The 24,916-nt window shown below is 44.1% G+C and overlaps 1 protein-coding gene and 1 long non-coding RNA gene across 2 annotated transcripts in view; both read left to right on the forward strand.

Annotated features, from left to right (window-relative positions):
• On the forward strand, positions 1–23,437 carry GEN1 (GEN1 Holliday junction 5' flap endonuclease; the record flags this gene model as incomplete). The annotated part of the gene is made up of 14 exons (XM_080999031.1): positions 1–142; positions 5,930–6,124; positions 7,496–7,682; positions 8,320–8,496; positions 9,769–9,879; positions 12,748–12,821; positions 13,386–13,477; positions 14,634–14,784; positions 16,408–16,444; positions 16,541–16,621; positions 17,553–17,683; positions 18,787–18,848; positions 21,651–21,794; positions 22,044–23,437. Exons 2-14 carry the CDS (start codon positions 5,964–5,966, stop codon positions 23,435–23,437), a joined length of 2,802 nt encoding a protein of 933 aa, XP_080855157.1. The 5' UTR covers positions 1–142; positions 5,930–5,963.
• LOC308473762 overlaps positions 1–24,916 on the forward strand; it is a 136,382-nt gene that overhangs the window by 108,948 nt on the left and 2,518 nt on the right. The window lies entirely within an intron of this gene.

A 24,916-nucleotide genomic window follows, 5' to 3' on the forward strand; every position in this document is an offset into this window, starting at 1 on the left:
TTGGCGCCCGCGGAATTACGAACGTCGGCGCTTGAGTGCCGTTGTTCACCTCAGCGCGGAAGGGCCTCCGACGCTGCCGCCGTCGTGTCGTCTGAGGGACCCAGATGGGTCTGCGCCCACAGAGTCGGCTCTGCTCCCCTCGGTGAAATCTCTCTTTCTTTTTCCCCACAAGGCGACTCGCAAGAACCTTTCCTAGAGCCATAGGGAGGTAGAGTGGGAACGGGACACCCTAGGGTCATCTAGTCCAGCCCCCTGCAGTGCATGGCATCTCAGCTGAAGCGTCCGTGACAGGTGGCCATCCAGCCAAGGAAGGAGAATCCAGCATTTGCTGTCAAAAAGAAAGGACTTCTGGAGGTTGGTTGGTCAGTCGCACCAAGAACCATAGCTGTCAACGATTCCCTTTTTTTCAGGGAAATTCCCTTATTCCGAATAGCAGTGGCGTAGCGTGGGGGGTGCAGGGGGGGCCAGCCGCACCGGGCGCAACATCTGGGGGGGGGGCGCGCTCGCACTCGCAGCTCTCTGCCCCTACCTGGCTCACTCACTCTCTTTCACTGCAGTGCTGGCTGTGCGAATCCGATCTGAGCCGCTGGGTCACCGCCCACTGTGGAGAGAGAGCGAGGGACTATCTGGGGGAGGGACAGTGCAGCGGCCGCCCAGCGCAGCGCGGGAGAGAACCACACCAGACCAGACCAGGCAGCAGCAAGAAGAAGCTGGCAGTAGCGGCAGGTTAGGGGGCGCAAATTACTTGCCTTGCCCCAGGTGCTGACAACCCACGCTATGCCGCTGCCGAATAGGATTCCTCGGAAGAAAAGGGAAAAGTTGACAGCTATGCCAAGAACGGGAGTCTTGCGGGAACTCTAACGACCCTAACATAGAGTTACCAGATTTTTTTCAATAAATCCAGGGACACTTTTTTAAAAAAAAATAATTAAAAAGATTTTTTTATTTTGAAAAGAGAAAAAAAATTAAGAAAAAAAGTCAACAGCACAGATCAAAGTTTGCTTTAAAACTGAGCTTTGGTTAATTTAAAAACAAACAAAAAAACCCCACCATGCAATGTATTAAATCCGGTGGAAGAAACGTGTAGGTGTGTTTGAAAGAATCCTAGCGTTTTTCCTTCGCCCCCACTTAAACTCCTCTCCTGCATCCAGTTAGGCTATGGTTACCAGATTTTTTTTCAATGAAGCCTGGCTCCAGACTGCTGAGGCTGCCGCTGCCACATTTCCTGGGGACATTTAATGAAATCTGGGGATGGAATTTGTCTGGGGACAGATTTGCAAATCCGGGGACTGTCCCCGAGAATCAGGTACATCTGGTAACCCTACCCTAACAGGTTTATTATGGCATAAGAAGCTGTCGTGGACTAGAGTCTGCTTCACCAATGGCACAAAAAGAGCCCTGCACTTCAAGGGGTCGGACTAGATGACCCTGGGGGTGTCCCTTCCAACTCTACAATTGTGTGATTCTCAGATGTTACCCTCTTTTGGCAGGTGCAGCAGGGAAACGATTCTAAGAGCAGAGGGGTGTTTGCGTGTGTTAAGTTGGCAAAGCTTTTGCCCAACGTTTTTTGCATCGCACTACTGGGCTGCGACCCAATGTGCACTTATGGTAAAGGTAAAGGGACCCCTGACCATTAGGTCCAGTCATGGCCAACTCTGGGGTTGCGGCGCTCATCTTGCTTTATTGGCCGAGGGAGCCGGCGTACAGCTTCCAGGTCATGTGGCCAGCATGACTAAGCCACTTCTGGCAAACCAGAGCAGCGCACGGAAACACCGTTTACCTTCCCGCCGGAGCGGTACCTATTTATCTACTTGCACTTTGATGTGCTTTCGAACTGCTAGGTTGGCAGGAGGCACTTATGGTACTTGGGAGTAATAAAAATAATAATACCCTGCCCGTCTGGCTGGGTTTCCGCAGCCACTCTGGGCGGCTCCCAACAGAATATCAAAAACATGATAAAACATCAAATATTAAAAACTTCCCTATGCAGCGCTCCCTCAGTTGCCCTTCACAAGTTAACACAGCCTTACGTGGCAAACTTCTGAACGCAGCAGGGCTTGCTTGCAAGTAAAAGCCATAGGATTATGCTGCCAGTTATGGATCCTCAAAATTACAGTCTCCATGCTCGCATTTTACACAGTATTTCCAATTACACAGAATTCTCCAAGGGAAACTAAATGGAGTTGACTCCATGCTGTATGCATTGATGTGGGTGTTGTTTTCTTTTAAGAAGGGCTAGGCACTTGTATTATTGTTATATGATGGGGGGCTTCTCTAGATGTCATCTTAGGGTTCCTCCTAAGCCTATGGTTTACTGTTTGTGAGGTGGGGCTCTGTAGAAAGAGAGAATATGAAAGTCGCCAAGCCAATCTCTTTGTCCAGTTAAGGGTTCTGGCCAAATCCACTGAGCAGATCTTGTCATGGCCACGCTGAAGACTCTTGAGTAAGCTTAGCAGTCGAGGAATAAGAGGAGAGATCCTCTTGGGAATCGCAGCTTTACAAGTTGAAAGGACTCTGTGAATTGAAAACAGACGTTGCATGTACCCATGTTAACGATGAAAATCCGTTAATAAAAACAAATTTTATAGTTAAAGTTGCAGGAAGCAAAGAATAGGACTAAACGGATAGTTCTCCAAATGAATAACGAGAGGTAGAAAGTTGATTCCCACAAGGATTGGTATTGGCACTTACTTTGGGAAGTCAATACACACAGTTGAATCATGAGCAGGCTGGTCTAAAAGCAACAGCCCAGCAGGCCATGCAAGAGGGATACCAGTCAATTCCTGTGCTTCAGTAATGGGTGCTTTTCTGTAGCTCTAATGCTATACACATTTGTGTCCATTAGATGGCACTGCTCTATTTTTTTGGTCAAAGGTGTCCTAGTGAATTCCTTTTTCACTAAATTTCAGTTTGAGTGTACCAAAAGTTGGCCTCATGCTTAGACCCTCGGGTAAGGCTTGCTTGCAAGATTGTATTTAATGTTTAGGATGATTTCTTATATTATGTGTTTTACGCACATGCATCAAAATGTGGTTTATTCACGCAACAAAACACATGGACTACATCTCCCATCACCCAAAACCAGCAGTGCCAATAGTGAGGGATGATGGGAGTTGTAGTTCACAACATCTGAAGCCTTGGCTGCTCCTGATTTGTAGGCTTGGCAAGGTAATGTTGTGTTGCTTTGTGACAATGTCCTGTGAAGCCCAGAAGCCTGGCGAATGGGAAAGTTTTCATTTGAACAGCTACACATCTTAATTGTATTGTTTTTTGACCAACACAGCTACCACAATCGGGAACTTCTGGGCATAACAGTTTAAGGAATGAGCTGGAAGCTCCCACTTCAAGACTCAGCTCAGCCACAAACTTCCATGGGGTGGTTTTAAGGCAGCTGTGGGAACACTTGGCCCTCCAGATGTTGCTGAACTACAACTCCCATCATCCCTGGCCATTGGCCATGCCTGCTGGGGCTGATGGGAGTTGTAGTTCAGATGCATCTGGAGGTTCCAAAGATTCCCCACACCTTGCCTCAAAGAGATTAATGCGTCTCATCTTCCACTTGCCCCACTCAGGGTGCTATAAGGATTACTGAGCTATGCTAAATGCTTTATCCTTCTGTTTTAAGAAATCCCTGCTCTGTACACTATGTCATAGTACTCTGATTCATCTCCTGATAATCAAGACTTTCTCAAAAGCAGCGATTTCTTGAAAGGCAAAGAGCTTGCCAGACCCACCGTTCTAACCATCTTCTGACATACAGTGGTACCTCGGGTTAAGTACTTAATTCGTTCCAGAGGGCCGTACTTAACCTGAAACTATTCTTAACCTAAAGCACCACTTTAGCTAATGGGGCGTCCTGCTGCTGCTGCGCCGCCGGAGCACGATTTCTGTTCTCATCCTGAAGCAAAGTTCTTAACATGAAGCAATTTTCCTGGGTTAGCGGAGTCTGTAACCTGAAGCGTATGTAACCCAAGGCACGACTGTACTGTCGCTAGTTTCAACAGGATGCTAATTGTGTGTGAGAGTTTTGTCTGCAAAGCTGTAATATAAGAAGTAATCATTCAGACTGTTTGCATAACAAGGTCGCTTGCAGTCTCAGGCTGCAGTCCTATACACACAGACTTCACGGGAATAAGTTCAATTGAACTCAGTGGGGCTTAACTTCTTCGTTGTCCCATATAGGATTTCACTGTTAGTTTCTTCCCATCCCCTCAACTCTTAAGATCCTATGCATAAATACAAAGCTGCGTTAACTTAAAAAATATTTATTAAAGATTTCCTTAGATCACAAAAGTGCATACATCATCTCTGTTTTCAGATCATAAAGTCGTTTCTACAGACCAGTTCTATTCAATGTGAGAGACCAATATTGTAGACAGTATAAGGTGGGGGGGGGACGTTGGGAGGAAGAGAAGAGGGAGGATATTAAACTTTCATCCTCTCACATAGCGTACGTGCAAGGGTTTTGTGTCAGCGTCACATGGGTAGGTTCTCTTGTTTTTAACTACATTATTTCTGGCACAATGCAGAAGAATAGCCACACAATTTCATTTGCAGAAGGGTAACTACAGAGAAACTTAGAGCAAGGCAGAGGAGAAAGAGAGCCCTAAATTAGGCTACTAATAAATAGGCTGCTAGAAGAGAGTGGGAAAGGGTGAAGTGAGAAAAATAACAAGGGGAAATGGGCATCATCAAAGGCAAAAGGGAAAGTGCCAGAAAGGGAAATCAGGAATAGGAAGGGACTATTGCAAGGAAGGGTCAGGAACAGATGAAGGCTGCAATCCTTTACATATCCCTGAGTTCAAGCACCAATTAATATAGTGGGACTTACTTCTAAGTAAGCATGCATAGGGTTGTGCTGTAAAATCAGTTGGTGAAAGCCAATTCAGATTGATTTCACAAGTTATGCTTTAAAGTTTATTATGCTACATTTAGAATGGGCTGGGTGACAAATGTGCAATACAAAAGAAAAGATGATGTAGAGCAAGAAGCTCTGTTTAAGAAAAGCAGTTCAGAGATTGAAGGGAGGCGATACCAAGAGTTTAAAAGGGCTGTAAATGGAGATTGCTAAAAGAATGCTGAGAATTTTAAAAAATATAATAATTTTTATTAATTTTCAATTACAATAATCCAATAATAGCCTCATTATAAAAATGCCAAATTATAATACAATTACTGATACCAATTGTTCAGATGCCAAATTATGTAATTTAGGTAATTTAAGTGTCTCTCCCCCCCCCTTGCTAGAATTGATGGTTTGATTATTTACTTCATTTCCTCATTCCAAAATCTTATTAATTTCAATTACCTCCAGTCAAAATCACAATCCCTTATACAACAACTGCAGTATTAACGAATTCCATTCGTAATGACGCATTAAATGATTTATAAATCTACAGGTGAAGCATTAAAACTACCGTATATCCTTGTTCTTCCTTTTTGTGGCCATTATTCTGTCTGTGATGTTTCTTTCTGTCCTTGTAAAATATTGTGTCTATCTTTTCCCAGTTGTTGCTGCTCTCCTTCATGCCTTGGGCGGAGCTAATATCCCATTGTTGTTTCAGAAGTTTGCTCGTTTGCTGTTTATTTTTTATCATCAAATGCTATTTGAATCATTCGTACTGAACGGAATAGGGATTTTTCCACTGTAGCAAAATGTGCTTTGTCAGTGTACTTTGGCACAATCCTGTACACGTGAGAGAGCCACTGTGGGGCAGTGGTTAGAGTTTTGGACTAAGACCAGGGTTCAAATCGATAAGAATCCTGTGTGCTCAGATTTCAGTCCCATTGCGTTCAATGGGGCTGACTCTCATGCAAATATGTTTAGGATTGCAGCTTTATAATTTTTATTTCCTTAAAAATTCTTCTTTATTGTAATTTAAATTTCATCACAAGAGACCTCCATTATATTTTATGTTGATCTCTGCAGCTGATGTCCTCGTACTGCCAGAATATTTGTGACGATGGGAGTTACCAGCCTGTGGCAGATCCTGGAACCTGTAAAACAACACGTCCCCCTCAGCAGCCTTAAAGGAAAGACCCTGGCTGTTGATTTAAGTCTCTGGGTGTGTGAAGCACAAACAGTTAAAAAGATGGTTGGGATAGTCAGAAAACCTCACCTTAGGTACGTACAATGCTGCTGTCTTACATTATTGTCAGCGGCATACAGATTATAAAATTCTTTGCTTACCCACTAGTGTTTTCCCAAATCTAAGGTATAGCTTAAATATTTTTCTAAAACTTGGAAGGAAGTTTATTTCCCCTGTTCTCCCCGCTCCTCACCCAGTTCTTGAGCAAAACTCAAGGAGAAAACAGTGAATGTAACCAATCCCATATTTATTTGCTTATCTTCATTGCTACCTAGCAAGGTAGACAGGATGATCTTGGACTCGGCCAGATTGGTTAAGAAAAATCAGTTTATATGCATTATATATGCAATATAACGCTGTGACACCAGATGGCACTGTGAAGGCCTGTCTTTCTGCACCGGATTTCCCTGTATGAATTTACAGCACGTTTAACTGAAGTGCGTCTTTGACGTGTCTAGATCCAGCCCTTGTTACTGGTGAAATTATTTTTGTTGTGCAGAGAATCCATAGCTCCCATAGCCATTGATAAGGAGTACAGTGGTACCTCGGGTTAAGTACTTAATTCGTTCCAGAGGTCCTTTCTTAACCTGAAGCTGTTCTTAACCTGAAGCACCACTTTAGCTAATGGGGCCTCCTGCTGCTGCTGTGCCGCCGGAGCACGATTTCTGTTCTCATCCTGAAGCAAAGTTCTTAACCTGAAGTACTATTTCTGGGTTAGCAGAGTCTGTAACCTGAAGCATATGTAACCTGAAGCGTATGTAACCTGAGGTACCACTGTAAAGGACGAAGCATAGTCAAGGATGGATCACTTTCAGAAGCCTCTTCTCCAGTGAACTCCAAATACGGCTCTCAAATTCTTGCTGCGTGCCTCCTTTCCCAGACCATAATTCCCTATGAAGTTTCACATTTCCACATGTAGTGATTGCTTCACGTATTTCGGTGTGTTTGATAGGCAACATAAAAAATGGACACAGAGATAGTGACTGTTGATCTTGCATGAATGTTGTACATCATGGTTTGTTTGTTTTAAAAAAGTTAAATATAATTGATCGGTCTTAACAAATATTTGGCCAACTTTAAATCCATTGTCATCGTCATCATTATTAATGCTCATATCCTACCCTTCACCAAATGGGCCCAGGGTGAGCTACAAAAGCACCCACAATTAAAAGCAAGTACAAATGCTATTAAAAATCTCAAAAGAAAACCACAAAACTATCCAATAGTAAAGTTTGTTAACAGCAGCAGGGAAAAGCAAGGCAGCAGGAGGCAAGATGCCAACTCAGCCAAAGCCCTGGCGGGTCTTGACCAATAAGTAAAAACAGCACGTGAGACCGGTGTATGATGTACATCAGAAGGGAAGCAATCCCTTCCACAAAAGTGGCTCAACTCTCTTGCTATTGCAGGAATCTTTATTTTCGAGTCTCTCTGTTAACGCTAATGGGAATCCATTTGGTGTTTGTCATGGAGGGAGAGTCCCCAGAGCTGAAAGCAGACACAATGCGAAAGAGGAGAGAAGCTCGCTTTGGCCCATCCAGCAAACCCTGGAGGGCAAGAACAGGGAGATCTCGTTTTAAATCTCAACTGAAAGAGGCAAGTGTCTATGGGTGGCCGAATTTCAGTGTTCGGGGTACTGAATACTGCTGCCATTACCTTTATACAATCACAGGCATAAATTTATTTATAATAAATTTATTTATTAATAATATTTAATCTATTTACTTTGTATAATTTTTAAAAAATATTTTAAAATAACGTATTTGACCAAGTCTAGTTTGATTTGTTAATGTTTGTGAACTGCAGAATAATTATGCTTAATTGAGCGTGAAGCATTTTTCATTTTATTTTTTGGGAAGGCATTGTTTCAATGTTGCATGTCAATTTTATAGCTCCAGACACGCGTTTGTAAGATTTAGGGTTTGTCCTGACTCTTGTCTATCGTTTATGAGCTTCACCTCCTATTGATTTAATGACATGAGAAGATGTTCTCTGATTTTATAGCGCCGTGCTTTCATACGGCTTGTCTCTTTTAAAGAACTTATGAATTATTGCAGGGCAGCGATCTGTACCTCAATGAAGTGTCTATGGAGCAGAGCACAGGGGGAAAGTTGGTTCAGAAGTTTGTGGCGATTCTCGTGACCATTTGATGGAAGCATGCATAATTTTGCAAAGAACTGAATTCCTGCTTTAGGTCTAACTGCATCTTCTTTTGGGATTTTTGCTTCCTTAGTGCCTTGAAATGTTGGAGTGCTTAGGGGTCCCTTGGGTTCAGGCAGCCGGTGAAGCAGAAGCCATGTGTGCTTATCTGAACTTGAACGGCTATGTGGATGCCTGCATCACCAATGATGGTGATGCCTTCCTCTACGGTGCTCAGATAGTTTACCGGAATTTTACCATGAACATAAAGGTACTTTATTGGGGCTTTGTTTCAAAGAGCTTCTTTTTGTAAATAAGCTAAAAGATGAAAACCAAACCGGACCAGAATCATTCCATGGTCTGATTGAAATAAGATCCAAAGCCCGGGTAAACAATAATGCTTTTTGCTGGACGCTTAAAGGCTGGCTGTGTTGGCACGTGGCAAAATTCTCTGGAGAAAGAGTTCTATAATTGGTGAGCCACCACTGAGAAGGCCCTTCTTTCATTGCCACCTTTTGCACATGGCGAAGGTGACCCTGCAGCGAGGAAACAAATGCAAATAACTATATTTTATAGTTGGTACTCTTAGCAGTTATCCTGCTGTGGTTTGTCTTTTAAATAGGTTTATTTATATGCATTATTTATTTCCCACTTTTCTTCCATCATGGAATTCAAGGGGCATGTGAGTCTGCCTATCTATCTATATTTCATTCAGTCTTTGATGTGTTAAGTCAGAAGTGCACTAACTTCAAGAATCCTTGAGAAATCTTAGTTACTGCAACACCCTCCTCTCATAAGCTCTGATTTCCCCCCTGGCTCTCAGCAAACCATAGTTTGCCAGTTCATCCTTCTGCTTGGAGGTTCTCAGAGCCATTGGAGGAACATTTCTTTCTGCTGGTATTAGCAGGGATGTTTCTCAGTGCTCATTGAAGAAACTATGTTAACGACATTTCTTCCTGCTTTGTGATCTTCTTTCTCCTTCGGCGATCACTCATAGGCGAGTAAGATTTTTTTTTATGATTGTTGTAACAGTGTGTCCGTAAGTGACTGCGGAGGTCAGTTCTGGATCTGCACATCCTTCCACAGTGGGGACATAGGTTTTCCGGGCGGGAGTTGATCACAGTGAGGGTTTACCAAACGTGCCTTCCTCTTAGTTCATTTCTCCCTTTTGTCCTGAGTTCGTGCTTCTTCAAATTCCATGACACCTTTGGTGAAGGCTGTTCTCCAGTTGAAGCGCTCACAGGCCAGTGATTCCCAGTTGTTGGTGTTATGCTACATTTTTAAAGATTTGCCTTGAGAGCGTCTTTAAACCTCTTTTGTTGTCTACCGGCATTACACTTTCCACTTTTAAGTTTGGAATAGAGTAGTTGCTTTGGAAGACGATAATCAGGCATCAGAACAACATGACCAGTCCAATGACGTTGATGTTGAAGAATCACTGCTTCGACACTGATGATCTTTGCTTTTTTCCAGTACACTGGCATTAGTTCGCCTGTCTTCCCAATGCCAGAGGGTGTCGCCATCTGACTGTGTTCTTTTGCAGGACCCGCACATCGACTGCTATTCAATATTAGCTATTGAGAAGACACTGGGCTGCAACAGAGAATCACTGATTGGATTAGCAATTCTACTCGGTTGCGATTATCTTCCTAAGGTAACAAAACAAAACCAAAAAATGTTGACGTTCTGGAGTGAACAGCTGATCTTTTTTCATTAGCTCGTAACCTTCCCCGGACATGACACTGATCAGATTCTCCAGGTACAGTACAGATTGCTTCATGTCAACTGTCTTCGTATGCTGGTTCCTAGTCGTTGTTTCCTAATAGATTTATTTCCCTTCCCCCATGCTTTTCCAAGGCCCTGATCCTAAGCTCTAAGGTTCTGCTGAAATACTTGAGACTAGCATCCAAGTAAATGTGTGCATAGTGTTGAGAAATGAGATTCCCAACCCATCTTTTGTTCTTAAAGGCGGGGAAATGGGGGTGGATCCTGAAGTGTCCCTTTTGTGAATGAAAGGACTCCTTCCATTCATTGAACAGACCAAGATGCACTGGAGCCTCTTGCTGGAGAGAGGAAGGAAGGTGATTTTCTCTGATTCAACCTGCAGTCCACCATATCGTCTCCCATACTCTTTTGTGGGGTCCTCCAGCCCTCTGGAGCAGCTTCTCAGTGGGCTGTAGGCAGAAGGAGGAATCCACGAAAACGTTTCCCCCTCCACTTCCTCCAGCTGGGGTATCCCAAGAGACATTCATGGGGACTCTTGATCCAGCCAACAGACGAGTGCTAGTCAATAAGGATATTTTCATAGAATTGTAGTGATGGAAGGGACCCCAAGGGTCATTTAGTCCAGCCCACTGCAATGCAGGAATCTCAGCTAAAGCATCCATGGCAGGTAGCCATCCAACTTATGCTTAAAAACCTCCAAGGAAGGAGAGTCCGGAACCTCCCGAGGGAGACCGTTCTTTAGTGGTAAAGGTACCCCTGCCCGTACGGGCCAGTCGTGACCGACTGTAGGGTTGTGCGCTCATCTCACTCAAGAGGCCGGGAGCCGGCACGTCTGAGGATACTTCCAGGTCACGTGGCCAGCGTGACGAAGCTGCACTGGTGAGCCAGCACCCGTCCCGCACACGGAAACGCCGTTTACCTTCCTGCTATAAAGCGGTACCTATTTATCTACTTGCACTTAGGGGTGCTTTCGAACTGCTAGGTGGGCAGGAGCTGGGACCGAACGATGGGAGCTCACCCCGCCGCGGGGATTCGAACCGCCAATCTTACGATCAGCAAGTCCTAGGCACTGAGGTTTTACCCACAGCGCCACCCGCGTCCCATTTTGGTGGCATATAGGGCTTAACATTTGAAGCCAGGGCATGTACATTTGGATTCAGAACAAATTTGCTTGTTTGTTCCTTTGGCACAAGCAGTTCTTTGGACTGTGTAACTTTTGCTGTCTTTAGTCGGGCTAAAAGGGCTCGGCTCTCATTTGTGAATCAGGCCAGCATTGAATGGGAGTATATGCTTGCTGGAAAAAGAATTTATAAAGCAGGAAGGTGACGGAGCCTATACCCAGTTGAACAAATAAGTCACATTGGGTGAATTGCAGCCCATTCTGCAATTCCCTAATCGTTCTTCCTGGCCACACACACATTTTAATTTTCCATTGCTCTCTGCTTTAAAACAGCGATAATTGCAGTCAAACTACTCTGCTTCGGTCATGTGCGTACAGGCAAAGCACAAACTACTGCAAATTCTATCTAGAGATCTCAGTGAGCCATACTGTGTGAAAGCTTTTGCAATGCCGCTGTTTCAATGCAGGCATACTCCTGCTGCAAACATTTGTGTCTCCTTTGACTCCCGCGACCTCCCTTCAGGTGATGCAGCTGTCCGAACAAAATCTTCCAGTGTTTTGCTGCCAGCTTTCAATTTCAAAATATCATCCTCTTCATCCAGCCAGCTACTTGCCCTTCCCTCCGTTTCAGTCAATCTGTTTTTGAGTTTTCCAGCAGCAAACCCATGTTTTACTGCAAAATCCCGGGCTTGCCTTAGCAATCCGATTTGTGAAGCTTTTAAATCTGTTTCTTCCAGAAAGTTGGGTAAAGCAATTCAAAGCTCTTCGGTCTGCCACATGTTTGATAGAGAGATTGAGGGAGAGAGAGAGCATCCTTTAACGTATTGATTTTACAAAACCAAAACCAAAAAAACAAGCCTTTGCTTATAATAATTCTTTGCACATTCTCATACTAGTCACCTTCCCTGACCCTGTCAGGCTGTAACTGATTGCACTGTTGGTGAGCAATGCATCTCTGCAGTAATCAGTGTGCTTTTGTCAGAGGATGTTTGCCTTTTGATTCTCTTTAGTATTTGTTTCACATTTGACCTTCCACCCCCATTTTAACTTTGCGTAGCATCGGAGATTTGGAAAGGGACATTGGGGGTAATCTGCTCCAACTTTGCAACATCCCAACCAGACAGAGGAGCTTCACACATAATTTGCTACAGGTCAAACCAACGTGAATGTTAGTCGCTCCTTTCCATGTTGACCACATTTTGTCTGCTGCAACAGATAAATGTCAAAGCTGCTCATTGCATTTTAAAAAATGTGTACAGTGGTACCTCGGGTTACAGACGCTTCAGGTTACAGACGCTTCAGGTTACAGACTCTGCTAACCCAGAAATAGTACCTCGGGTTAAGAACTTTGCTTCAGGATGAGAACAGAAATCGTGTTCCAGTGGTGGGAGGCCCCATTAGCTAAAGTGGTGCTTCAGGTTAAGAACAGTTTCAGGTTAAGTACGGACCTCCGGAACGAATTAAGTACTTAACCCGAGGTACCACTGTACAGGCATTTTGTTCATTCAGTCATTTGTTGTTTAGACCATCACTGTCATTTAAACCACCTGCCCCATTGATGATTTAAAGTTTGTATGAAAGATACTGCGGGAAAAGTTTCATATTTGCACTGCAGTGCTCAAAATGTTGCTGTAAATTGCTACGTCAATGTATGTGATATTCTCTTGTCTCTTAAAGGGAGTACCTGGAGTTGGAAAAGAACAAGCTTTAAAGTTGATTAAGACTGTGAGGGGAGAGAGCTTACTGCAAAGGTATATTTTATCTTATCTTGTAGGCTAGAATTTACAAATTGTCAGCTGTACATTTGTGTGAGCATTGTGCGTCATACAGGCCTAATGCTGAGTTGCTTAGTGAAAATTAGCATCCTATAAACCCTGCATGAGTTTTCAGATACATTTCCCTGCTATGGATGACATCCAACATTAGTCATACTTCAAGCAGACTTATTGAAATCAGTGAACTAGCCCACTGATTTCAGTGAGTGTACAGTGGTACCTCGGGTTACAGACGCTTCAGGTTACAGACTCTGCTAACCCAGAAATAGTACCTTGGGTTAAAAACTTTACCTCAGGATAAGAACAGAAATCTCATGGCGGCGGTGGCGGGAGGCCCCATTAGCTAAAGTGGTACCTCAGGTTAAGAACAGTTTCAGGTTAAGAACGGGCCTCCAGAACGAATTATGTTCTTAACCCGAGGTACCACTGTATTTGTAAGATGTGCATTGCCTTAACATGTAAGCAGCAGATCTTATGAACAATGGTGATTGTGTGCCTCACCTTAAGTGCTCCGTGCTACTCTCATCCTTTAAATATTAGGTTTGCGCACTGGAAAGACCACTTCCAAGATTATGACATCCCAGCCCTGGCAGTAAACAAGGTGATTCATTGCACCGTGTGTCGTCATCCAGGTGAGTCGGCCTGTGAACTTTAGAAGTGCAGTGCACAGAGGCCTCCTCTTCAACGGGTTTGCAGTAGCATTAAAAGGTTTCTTAAAAGGAGACTGGATTGAGCCAGCGCCAATCCATGAAAAGTGAGTGATAACCAAATCCTTTTCTCTCTACAGAAAATTATAATCAGCCTCTCCCCGAAGGAACGTTGTGTAGCACAATTGGCGTACTGTTTGTTATTATTGTAATAATAATCTATATCCTGCTTTCTCTCACCATGGATAATTCAAAAGGTCTGGTTCGCATGACACGCTAAAGCATAGGCAAACTCGGCCCTCCAGATGTTTTGGGACTACAACTCCCATCATCCCTGACCACTGGTCCTGTTAGTTAGGGATGATGGGAGTTGTAGTCCCAAAACATCTGGAGGGCCAAGTATGCCTATGCCTGCACTAAACCAAACCAAACCAAACCATAGTTTAGTGCGAACATGCAGGCTGTCAAGAGGGGTTCAGGGAAGCTGAACCCCTCTCTTTCTGGTTGTTCTGCTGTTGTGGTGCCAGGAGAAAAGTCATGGTTTGGGTTAGTGTGTTGTCCAAACCTGGCCTTGTCATTTAGCTCTTCCACAAGCTGCAAACTGTAGAACAGACCTTGATTACACCTTGTGGTTTGCCTGTATAGAGCTAAACCATGAGTTTGGGTTTGAACAACAAGCTAAGCCAAGCCAGCACAGCAACCAAACAAACCCCTATACAGTACCTGGCATTTTATTTTTATTTTATTGGTTTTTATTATTATTATTTTGTTTTGTTTCATAAAATGTATATACCATTGATTGTAAGAAAAAACCCTCAAAGCAGTTTACAGATAGAATGAAACCTACAGAAAGCTTCAGCTACTTGTGCAATTATACCTCATTCAGAACTTTATGGGACACATCTCCCCATTTTCAGAAGCCTACACTCTCCTTTCCATTTTCTTTTCTTTTTTATAAATTTATTACAAATTTACAAACAATCCCTAAGCGCCCAAAACACAAAGAGAATTCCATAAATTCCCATGGACTTCCCTCCTCTCTTTTGTGGGTCCTTGGGTTAACTTTTTTTCTCCCGCATCTTCCCTGTTGACGCAACTCTATTAAATCTCCATTACAACTGTCGTCACCATTTTCTTGCAGGAGCTTATAAAGATCATGAGAGCGCCGGGTGCCGTCTCTGCGGCAGCGCAGCATGCTGTGAACCCCACGATGCAGAATTCTGCTGCCCTTGTGACTGGCACTCCTCTGAGCAAGACCGGCAAGTCAGCGCAGTGGAGAATGGCATTAAAAAGTAGGTGTGCTTCCATGTGCATTTCCCCAAATTGCTTCAGGAAAAGGACGCCAGTTCTCTGGGGGTCTCACCTGTGCAGTCACACAAGTGGGCAGCGTTTTCAACTGTATACAGTTATTTTCCATATATTCAAAAAATGTTTTCCACTCTTCTTTAAACATATGTTCTTGCTCTCTTATTATATGCAAGTTGTGCATATTCTATCAACTTAAATTGCCAGTCCTCTTTAGGTAGGATTTCGCTCACTTTCCATTTTGGGGCTAACAAAGCACGGGCCACAGTTGTTGCATACATAAATAACCTTTTCTGACACCAGGGAATTTCAGTCTGGGTTATCCCCAACAAAAAGGACTCTGTTTGGGGGGGGGGGGGTAAGTCATTTTGAACATTTTTTTCATTTCATTATAAATCATTTCCCAGAACCCTTTTACGTTTTTACATGTCCACCACATGTGGAAGAATGTTCCCTCCACTTCTTTACACTTCCAACACTTATCTGATTCTGATTTGTAAATATTAGCCAACCTACTAAGAGTTAAGGTGACGCGGGTGGCGCTGTGGGTTGAACCACAAAGCCTAGGACTTGCCGATCAGAAGGTCGGCGGTTCGAATCCCCGCAAAGGGGTGAGCTCCCGTTGCTCAGTCCCTGCTCCTGCCAACCTAGCAGTCTGAAAGCATGTCAAAGTGCACGTAGATAAATAGGTACCGCTCCGGCGGGAAGGTAAACGGCGTTTCCATGCGCCGCTCTGGTTCACCAGAAGCGGCTTAGTCATGCTGGCCACATGACCCGGAAGCTGTACGCCGGCTCCCTCAGCCAATAAAGCGAGATGAGCGCCGCAACCCCAGAGTCGGTCACGACTGGACCTAATGGTCAGGGGTCCCTTTACCATTTTACTCAGAGTTAAGCAGCATCTATGAATCATTTTCAAGTACCGTATTTTTCGCCCTATAGGATGCACTTTTTCCCCTCCAAAAATGAAGGGGAAATGTGTGTGCGTCCTATGGGGCGAATGCAGGCTTTCGCTGAAGCCTGGAGAGCGAAAGGGGTCGGTGCGCACCGACCCCTCTTGCTCTCCAGGCTTCAGGAAGCTATCCGCAAGCCTTGGGAGCCCGCGGGAGTTCCCGCCGGGCTCCCCCCGGCTTGCGCAGCGCTGCCTCTTATCCCGAAGCCCCGGCGCGCTCAGCAGTCGCGCCGGGGCTTCGGGTAGCCCTGCGCAAGCCGCAGGAGGGCTTGCGGAGAGCAGCCTGTTCTGGGGGCTAGGGTCGGGGGAAGCTCGGGCTTCCCCCGCCCCAGCCTCGCACCTTGGGGGGGAAATATTTTTTCCCCCCTTTATTTCCCCCCCAAAAAACTAGGTGCGCCTTATGGGCCGGTGCGCCCTATGGGGCGAAAAATACGGTACTTCTCTTTCAGTAAATAGCATGCTGTAAATTTCAAGCCACCTTTTGAATAAACTGCAGAAACAAGGAAGCTATTTCCGAGTCCAGAATCCAGACTGGTTCAGCTCAGCTGCCTGTCGCTTCACCTCTCCTGCCTTTTCGCCTTAGGCTTACAGCTCTGAAGGCAGCTCCTTTTCACACTTCACATTTCTAACCTCTTCCTAACGTATGCATTTTTATTCACAGGAAGGCTAAAGCATGCAAGGGATTTCCATTTCCTGAGGTAATTAGGCCCGATTTGAAAATTTGAAAATGAATGCTTCCTAGAATCTTATTATCCAGAAACCTCCTTTTCACTTGTTCTTTTTTTCCTGCCAAGGTTATCCAAGAGTATCTAATCAGCAAAGATAAACCGATGAAGTTAAATGGGTGCCGGAGGCCCAATTTATTGTCCTTTCAGGTACAGATAGTAGATTTTGATGGTTCAACTGATTGTATGCATTAGCATTTAGCCCAGCTAGTAATGATGAGTAGTTGCCATTTTGTTGGTTAGAAGAATCTTCATATAAATAGAAAAATTACGGAAAGTAAGCACCAAAAAATAGTAGGAATTATTGCAATGTCGGTTAATTGTTTCTGCATCTGAGCACTCAAATTAAGGAGAAACTTAAGCAGTTTTAGAAAATGAAGTACTCTGGATGACTTTCAACAGATTCATGGAGGAACAGGCTATCAATGGCCACAAGGGCCATTGTTGGAGGCCGTTGATGGGAATCACAAGTATGGAGCATGCTCCTGTGCTCAGGACTTTCTTTCAGGATAATGGTGGGCTTTTGGTAATAATAATAATAGTAATAATAATAAAATCATTATTTATACCTCGCCCATCTGGCTGGGTTTCTTCAGCCACTCTGGGAAACTCCCAACAGAATATAAAAAATGCAATAAAACATCAAACATTAAAAACTTCCCTAAACAGGGCTACCTTCAGATGTCTTCTAAAAGTCAGATAGTTGTTCATTTCCTTGACACCTGGTGGGATGGTGTTCCACAGGGCACCCACCACTACTGAGAAGGCCTTCTGCCTGGTTCCCTGTAACCTCACTTCTCGCAGGGAGGGAACCGCCAGAAGGCCCTCGGTGCTGGACCTCAGTGTCTGGGCTGAACGATGGGGGTGGAGAGGCTCCTTCAGGTGTACTGGGCCGAGGCCATTTAGGGCTTTAAAGGTCAGCACCAACACTTTGAATTGTGCTCAGAAACGTACTGAGCCTATTTCGTGTGCTAATGGCAAGTGAACTGTTTCATACATGGCACTTGAAAAGGTTTTCGCCAACAATACTGTGGCACCAGTTTTAGAGGACACATGTTTAGAGCTTTTCTCACACTTACAGAAATTTGCTTTTGAGAAAATGGACTGGTCCAAGCATTACGCTTGTGAGAAATTGTGCATCCTCCTCACATACTATGACATGAACAGAAGGAAGTCTGGCCATTTTGACGCACAGCAACTGCAGGCACTAAGGTAATTTTATTTGGTAGTTGAAAGAATTCTCACCCCCTGTTTCTTTTCATATCTGTTGCTGGAGAAAATCTTCCTGACAGCCTTGTGGAAGTGGAAAATATATGGGGGTTTTTATACATGGGGGTTTAAATCAGTCCTGTATTTCTGATGTAGTGTAAAATCCCCAGAACATAACCTCCACATAAATTGTGGGATTGTTGTATTCTTTTACATATTGCAGCCACGTGGGAGATTAGCCCCATATGTAGTGGGTTTTTAAGGTTTTTATTTATTTTAATGCCATTCTCATATTTCCTAAATAATAGTCAGTTAGCTTTTTCTGTTCTTTTCTTAAATAAGCACTGGATTCACAGAAGATTGACACACACACCCCTTTTTTTAAAGTAACTTAAATTCTGAATTTCACACAAACTGCTTGGGCATTTTTCTGTTTGCATTCTTCTATTTTAAAATGGTTTATGTTTTTGCTTTTTGTGGAATATTGCAGCCAAATATAACTAGCAAGCGTAGTGCTAGTTAGTGTATGAAGGGGTAAAGGACCACAAATAGACTCAGCCAGGTCACGCCACAAGAGGGAGGAAGTAAAGCCTTTCTTCTTTCTTTCTTTCTTTCTTTCCCTCTCTCTCTCTCTGTCTCACTCTCTCCCTCCACATCATATAATGGGATAGACATGTGTGACTTTGCTCACAAGGTTACAGCACATGTTTGGAATCATATTCTGTATTTTCTACCAAAGTGTATTTTGCCTTTATTATTGTTGCTGCTGCATGGCACAATGCATGACTGAGACCTTGAATCTGTAAGTAAAGCATTTTAAACTTACTTAACATTGTGTGGGCTGCTAATTGCAAGAGGGGTAGAAAGAGGTCAGTTGCTGTGTGGAGTTGGAACGGGATAAGAAAAGTCTAACAAGCTATATTCCTAATGCTATACTGCTGCTTAACTTTTGTGAGTTTCATGCTCTGCTACTGGGGCTCTTTTGTGCAATCCCTGCGTTTTGAATCTAGGCAACCCAGCCAATTCTGTTCTTGTTCACCCACACATGTGGATCCACAGGGATTCCTATATTTTAATTCCCCCTCATTTTTATCTTTGTTTTACAGGATAATCAAGACCCGGACTAAAAATGGCATTCCTTGCTTTGAAATAGAGTGGCAAAAGCCAGGTTGGTGCTGTTTGTTTCTGTGTTCTTTGGGCTTATCATACAATGCTGCTTTAAATGCTGGTTTAATGAAAAGTTTCCTTACCACCTTGAAGGAAGGAAGACAGGGATGATGTGATAAGAAACTAACTTTAGCAGTATTGGAATGTTAAAAATAAAAGACAGACTGGCCCTGTGTGTCTAGTGATTGCTGGTTGGGAAAATGTTTTTAGATTTATTTTTAACACACACACACACACACACACACACATAATTAATATATGTGCTTGCTTGCTACCCTGGGCCACTTTTGGGAGGAAGGGCAGGATAGAAATTGAATAAATGAATAGTGTGAATAAGCGAAAATTGGATCTTTAGATCTTTGCATGCTGTTCAGACGAGTAGAGCAACACACATCAAATCCTAACTTTATTCCTTTCTTGTGGCAGCCATTTCTCAGTTGCAGAGCATCAGCGCAGCCTGCAGAAGGCTCCAGGTTGAACTCATAACATCTCCAAATAGGGTTGGGTGGGGCTGGGAAAGGCTTAATATATTCATATTGATGATGATAATAAATTTATTTATACCCTGCCCTCCCCAGCCAAGACCGGGCTCAGAGCGGCTAACAACCAATAATAAAAACAAGCTGATTAAAATACAATTTAAAAGATTAAGATACAACATTAAAACATTAGGATGCAGCCTCTTCACAGGAGGAGAAAGCAAAAAGAAAGAGGGGGAGGGAATCAAACTGATTCTAAGCCAAAGGCCAGGTGGAACAACTCCCGTCTTACAGGCCCTGCGGAAAGAAATCAGATCCCTGGTCTCATGAGACAGAGCATTCCACCAGGCCGGAGCCAGTGTTGAGAAGACCATGGCTCTGCTTGAGGCTAATCTAACTTCCTTAGGGCCCGGGACCTCTAGGGTGTTGCTATATATGGACCTTAAGGTCCTCCGTGGGGCATACTAGGAGAGGCGGTCCCGTAGGTACGAGGGTCCTAGGCCATGATCACTGGAGACAAGGCAAGTTTTAAAATAAGAGACACTCCCCCCCCTTCCCCACCCCTTACAAGCCAGTGGCATGAACTCTGCTCACTGTAATTTGACGCTGGTCTAATTTAAATCTGCTTTTCTTTATGCTGCTGGAATACAAATTGTGGGAATGTTAAGGGAGGCAGGAGCGGACATATTGTTTCATTATATCCTTCCCAACTTGTGTTAACAAGTTCTACAATTTAGCAGAGTAACATTCCCCATTTTAAACTTACACAGCGGATAGGTTTGCCAGACTTGCATAAGCCTTTAAAATAAGTTTCCTGGTATTTCCCCTTTTATTCCCTCTTTTAAAAAGAATAGACCTGACACAGACTTGTAGAAAAGTATAAAATAGTTTACTCACTCATTCTGTTCACCGATGGATCCCAGAAGGCAGACTTAAGTTACAAAATATATACACTTAGAATCTATCCCGTAAGGAGATAGGGAGCATCCCAGGCTGATGCTTCTTTGACGAAAGCAAAATGGAGAAGAGAGATGTGGTGGCCAGCCCTGTGCTTTTGTTACCTGCACAGGTAAAGTCACGCCCACCTGTGGCCACATGTAGAGGAAGTTTGTCCCAGCACAGGAGGAAACAGGAAGTTTATCTACTGGCTGGACAGACATCCCTCCTCATGTCTAAACATGTCCACTCTAGGAATGTTGTATTTGACTGCTCTGTGTTTCACACCTCACATAAATAGCTTTTGTTTTAAATATTTAAGAATGAACCACTGTTTTGTTTTTAGACACGTTGGAAATTTATGTGCTGAAATTTGCTTAACAGTAAAATTTGTAGAGGGACGCTGGTGGCACTGTGGAGGGACACGGGTGGCACTCTGGGTTAAACCACAGAGCCTAGGACTTGCCAATCAGAAGGTCAGCGGTTCGAATCCCTGCAACGGGGTGAGCTCCCGTTGCTTGGTCCCTGCTCCTGCCCACCTAGCAGTTCGAAATCATGTCAAACTGCAAGTAGATAAATAGGTACCACTCCGGCAGGAAGGTAAACAGCGTTTCCATGCGCTGCTCTGGTTCTCCAGAAGCGGCTTAGTCATGCTGGCCGCATGACCCGGAAGCTGTACGCCGGCTCCCTCGGTCAGTAAAGCGAGATGAGCGCCGCAACCCCAAAGTCGGTCATGACTGAACCTAATGGTCAGGGGTCCCTTTACCTTTTTAAAATTTGTAGACCTCTTTTCCACCACCAGAGTGGTCCCCAAGCGGTTTGCAACAAAAGTAAACAAACAAGCAGGGACGCATATAAATGTCTATATGAGTAGCAGAGCAGTAATAAATGCATACATACTGCATTGCAGGGGGTTGGACTGGATGACCCTTGGAGGTCCCTTCCCCTCTACAATTTTATGATGCTATGGAATGAAAACTCCAAAGCGGAGTCAACCAAGCCCTCCCAAAGCCTGGGAGAACACATGTCTTTTTACTGGGCAACAGAAGGCCATCAGTGACTTCTTGCCTGAAAGTCCTACCTTGGTGATGATACTTTTGGAGCAGATTGCATCCCCTCCTGGCAATTTTTCTCTCTCTTAGATATTCATGGGAGGTGCAATGTGGGGGGGGGGAGCAATGTGGAGACCAAGGGGGGAAAACCTGGAAACAACCCCCCTCCTAAAAAAAAAAAACAACCCACAGGGCTTAGGAAATGACAGTTCATTTGCTACTCCCTTGGATTGCACAGTGCCTAAATGAGAACAGAGTTATCTTTTCTGCAGCCCTGAACCTGCCCATCTGTATCTGATAGTATTTTGTTTCCATGCTCTGGATTCATTGCTCCAGATCATTACACTACAGCAGACGATCAGCCTGCAGAACCCTTTTTAATTACAACAGAAGAGGCGTCACTATTTGAGGCTGCATATCCAGAAGTGGTTGCCCGATACCATATGGAGAAGTTGGAAATATGCAAGGAAAGGAACAAAGGTAAATCTGAAGCGTCGGGTTTTGATTAAATAGACACCGTGCTCCTTTCGTTTTGTGAAATTGCCCATTATCCTCCCGAGATGTATGCATCTTAGTCAGCGAAGCATTATAATGTAAGCAGATTCTCAGTCACTTTCCCCAGCCCTTGCTTAACTGCCCTTTAAATCACAGATTGCTTCTGTTAACTTCATCACAAGGAACAAAGCCTCCTTTTTTACAAGGTGACTTTGTTTTGTCTGGTTATTTTAGGTAAGAAGAAGAAACCTAAAGAGAGAGAATGCTTAGCTGGGGACAGTGAAATAGCAGATCTTCTTTCTCGGCTGAACATGCAATCTGATGAGGAAACCCTTCCCGGCAAAGATCCTAAGCCCCCATTTACAACTGTTTCTGGTTTTCAAACAGTTCCAGAAAAGGGCTCTAAATTTCAGGGCCTACATGTCACTGCACATTTTCCTACTGCAGTCACACAAAGTCAAAACCCACCATCTACCTTGCTCATGACTACTTTGCAAAATACAGAGTATAATTGCATTCCTGACAGTTCTCTGAGCTCGCAACCTGAAAACTTGCATGCATCTTCCCAAATTGCCCATCTGCAGTTGAGTGACATTGACTGGGAAGGAACATCCTTCAGCATTTCTCCAAAGCGGGTTAATATTGTGTGTTCGGAATCCGAGTCAGATGCGAGTAGTAATTTTCCAAATCAACACACTTCACTGCACTGCAAAACAGCTGAAATCATTCCCCCGTCTTTGAATTCTGTGCGATATGATCCAAATCTACCAGGGAGTGAGGAGTGCTCTGTCTCCAAAATTGACCTTTATAAAGGTCAAAATGATTTATCTTCAGAAGAGCGGGCAATTCTGAAGCCTTCTGCTTTGGAAGCTTCTCCCAGCCTTTCAGATATGTCTCTGTTAAACTCTTTGCAAATGGTAGAACAAATCAATGTTACATCTAGCCCTGAGGGAAAAGCTCCATCTCCTTCAGCTCAGCTAAATGACAGTGCTCAGGAAGTTGAAAGTATATTACCAGGAAAATATCTGCGGGGACTTGGCTTGCCAAACTTGCTCAAAAACTATGAAAATCCAGCCTGGGCGTCAGAAAACCTCAATAGTCCAGGAACTTCAGTGTCTCTGGGTGCCGGAACACGAAAACCAACTTACTTGGGAAACAAGTCACCAAGATTGTCTCGCAAGTCAACGAAAGTCCTAGATAGCTGTCGGATGAGGGGAAAACCCGTGCCGGCCACTCATAAAAGCTCGCTGAAGAAGAGCGTGTGCCAGAAGATTTACTCCAGTGAAGACAGTGATGGTGAAAATGTGAAAGGTAGAAAGAAGGCTCACAGAAGCCCTAAGTGGCGAAGGAAGGGTCGTGTGGTTCAGCTGAAGGACAAGTGTAGGGACAAAAGGAGCAGCCATGAATTGGTGGCTGAAGTTGTGCCAGGAAAGAATTCTCTTAAAGGGCCTGCCATTAATTTACCAGTGGAAGAGCTTCCTATTGCACACATTCACAATTCTCTGACACTCTCAGAATCTAAGCTTTGTCGGTCCTCTCCTCCTCTTCAGGCAAGTGAGGCTGCCGCCTGGTCTGATAGCCCCCTTCCTTTGGCCGAACGGCTGAAACTAAGACTGCAGAGCAGTTGAGGATCCCTTGGCATTTTGCTCTTCTGGGCATTTCTTAAATTCTCATCTTCTTCCCCCTCCGTAACCTTTGTAAAAGCTCAACCGACAGATCTACGTAAAGAGACACCACCTTAATGAGTGAGGGTGCAGGGAGAGATCTGGAATGAGCAGAACTAAATGCTGGTGTGAAATTAACTAGTCTCTTCAGTCAGCCTTTATAGCTCTACCGTGGTTTCCTGTAGAACTGGCTGTGGATTGTTCTGATGGCTCATAAGCGTATTCTTCTTTTGTTGAGGTGCATCATATCTGCATCCCTTCTTTTCTTGAGCTGCACTGCATCTGCAGCAATGAATGAAAGCAACTTTTGTTCATCAATCCAATTACCGAACGTGTGGCAAGTTGTTTCTGCCCACCCGGATGGTGGTTCTGTTGATACCAGATATCTTCACACTTCAGGGTTATGCAATATGACTCGGTCTTTTTTAGAGCTTTCCATGGACCAAATCACAGAACATACCCCCACGGGTCTGGGATCTTAGACTGGGTTTGCAAGCAAAACAAGAATGCTGTGGTGGGAGATACTACTCTTGAATTCTGCCCCATGTAAGAACCTCAATACTCAGTTATTGCAATGTGTTCTATGTGGGGTTATCCTTGGGCCTGGTCTGAAAGTGGCGCAAAAGGCTGTGACTAGACTTTTGATGGGGAAAGTCTATCAACAGTCCATAACTGTTCCTCAAAAGTTTGTACTGGCTGCCCATACACTACCGAGCCAGATTCAAGGTCCTTGTATTAATTTTCAAGTCCCTTAACAACTTGGGTCCAGGATTACCTCAGGGACCGCCCGATCCCTTATATCCCTGTCCAATTGCTGGGGTCTTTGGGGGAGTCACTATTAGTGGTCCCCTGTGGCTCAGAAGCACAGCTCATAGACACCAGGGACCATGCATTTAATATTGTGGGCACAGTTTTGAGATCAGACACTCCATTTGAGATCAGACAGGCCCCCTCCCTGCTGAACTTTCAGCCCCTGCAGGCAACCCCATTCCAGCAGGCATTTTAAACTGATGTTTTTGATTTTATAGTTTTAACTGATTTTTACTTTTTGTATTGTATCCTTGTAAACCGCTCAGAGGTTGTTGTAGTTAAGCAGTATAGAAATTGTTTAAATAAATAAAGAAGAAACTCCCTGCAAATTAAAAAAAGAAAAAGCCCGACACAGCAAGGAGAATGAATCTTACCTATCCCTTTGCCTGTTGTGTTGGTTTTCTATTTGCAGTGAGTTCTTAACTTAGGGAGAAGGGACATAGGTTGTACCGCTTCAGTATACAGTGGTACCTCGGGTTACATACGCTTCAGGTTACAGACTCCGCTAACCCAGAAATAGTGCTTCAGGTTAAGAACTTTGCTTCAGGATGAGAACAGAAATCGTGCTCCGGCGGCGCGGCGGCAGCAGGAGGCCCCATTAGCTAAAGTGGAGCTTCAGGTTAAGAACAGTTT

The sequence above is a fragment of the Podarcis pityusensis genome, assembly GCF_964106645.2.
Source record: "Podarcis pityusensis genome assembly, chromosome: 3".
Classification (NCBI taxonomy): Eukaryota; Metazoa; Chordata; class Lepidosauria; order Squamata; family Lacertidae; genus Podarcis; species Podarcis pityusensis.